At 37.9% G+C, this 1,597-nt stretch overlaps 1 protein-coding gene across 1 annotated transcript; it reads left to right on the top strand.

Moving 5' to 3' along the window:
- Nucleotides 1-485: 485 nt before the first annotated feature.
- LOC108971967 lies at nt 486-1,287 on the top strand. Its single transcript, XM_018938346.1, has 2 exons — nt 486-554; nt 619-1,287. The coding sequence occupies exons 1-2, from the start codon at nt 486-488 to the stop codon at nt 1,285-1,287; spliced, it is 738 nt and encodes a 245-aa protein (XP_018793891.1).
- Nucleotides 1,288-1,597: the final 310 nt, after the last annotated feature.

The following is a 1,597-nucleotide window of genomic DNA, read 5'->3' as shown; positions in this document are numbered from 1 at the left end:
AAGCATTACAAAGATTAAATCAATAACAACATTACAGATTGAAAACTATTATTAAAGTTAGAAAAAAGTTAAACACAGTTAACTGCAGTGAGTTAAAATTGGTCAGGCAATTGCTTACCAAATGCTTCATGAACGCCGAGTGAAACATAACTACAGAAACATAAATCAACGAAACTGCGAGAGGAACGAACTTTACCTTCCCTTACCGCGTATTTCTAGAGCTTTAAACTATTATTTAAATCGTTTTTATGAGCCGAAGATATTGATAGTTCAATGTATGTGCGTATGTATGTGTGCAAATCACTTTAATTCTTATCTTTACGCTTCACTTAATTGCACCAACACTAAATTCTTGAATAGCTCTTTATGCTAAGCTAGCACTAAGCGAAGATTTTCGCTTCTGTATAAATTACTGTTGCGAGATACCCAAATCAGCAGTTGCCAAGCGAGTGAGCGCAAGTCCGCCTAACTTCTAAGCTGAAAAAATGGTTTCGAGACAAGTAACCGTCTACACAATATTCCTTGCGTTGCTGTGTGCGCATGTCAGAGCACAAGTGGGTACCGATCTTATTTCTACTTTAAAACCAAACTGAAAATAACTTTCCTTTGCACAATTAGAATATCGACAATGATTTGGCAAAGATTAATAACGATTTGTACGCAATCCTCGGGAAGAAAAGCGGCATCGCGTCCACACCGGATGAAATGGAATACAATGAGGAAATAGATAAAGTACAGATGGCCAGGAGTAGGAACGATGGTACTACTCAAACTGACAAGCGAAACTCACTCAGTGCAAAACTGGAAGCCAAAAGGCAATTTGAGTATTACGAAAACCGCAGAAATGAGTTAAAAGAAACGATTAATAAACTTTTATCACTGGCTGAAAACTTGAACGCCACTTCGATTGTCAACAGCTTAAAGACCGCCCTGACCCAGAGAAATAATTTTAAAGAATTCGCAATAGCGACTGCTTTGGAGCAATTGGTGGCAGTCAACAATGGGATGCCGAATAATATGATTGGTGGCCCTGTGCAGCCAAGCGGTCCCAGTGCTGGTCCGAGTGATTTAAGCAATTTTCTAGACATTTTATCGAAATTCGTGCGGTCCGGCGGCCATTTGTTTTCACCTACCGTGTATAACCAAATAAGTCCTCCGTCAATTAATTCGCAATCCGACAATAACTTAAACCAACAACTAAAGGACTTGTTAAAAAAGTTAAACAAACGGCTTGCTTCCTTAAGCGAGAGGGACTATGATGACTGGTTGGAGTGGTTTGATTGGTAAWACAAAACGTTTTGGTAAATACACGAGTAACGGAAACTTAATTTTTGAAAAACGCTTGCACTTTCGTTCGTACGCATAAGCTTTCTTTTATTTTCAACTATTTATCTATCTTTTTATCCACAATAAATATTAAAGCATTTCATTTTTTCTGCAAGTTGTCGTTTTTGAAATGGACTCCAAAATGCAGCGAAAAAATTTGGAGGTGCCTTTTAATGGAAATGTTAGTCGAAACGACGCCTTCGTCTTTATTAATTTTCCTTTCTTAGACTCCCACTTTGGAGAGGCAAGGTAAATTTTACCAGATAATTCC

Source organism: Bactrocera latifrons, unplaced genomic scaffold (genome assembly GCF_001853355.1).
Source record: "Bactrocera latifrons isolate USDA-ARS-PBARC rearing strain unplaced genomic scaffold, ASM185335v1 scaffold_11, whole genome shotgun sequence".
Classification (NCBI taxonomy): domain Eukaryota; kingdom Metazoa; phylum Arthropoda; class Insecta; order Diptera; family Tephritidae; genus Bactrocera; species Bactrocera latifrons.
This window is presented reverse-complemented; position numbering and strand designations above follow the sequence as displayed.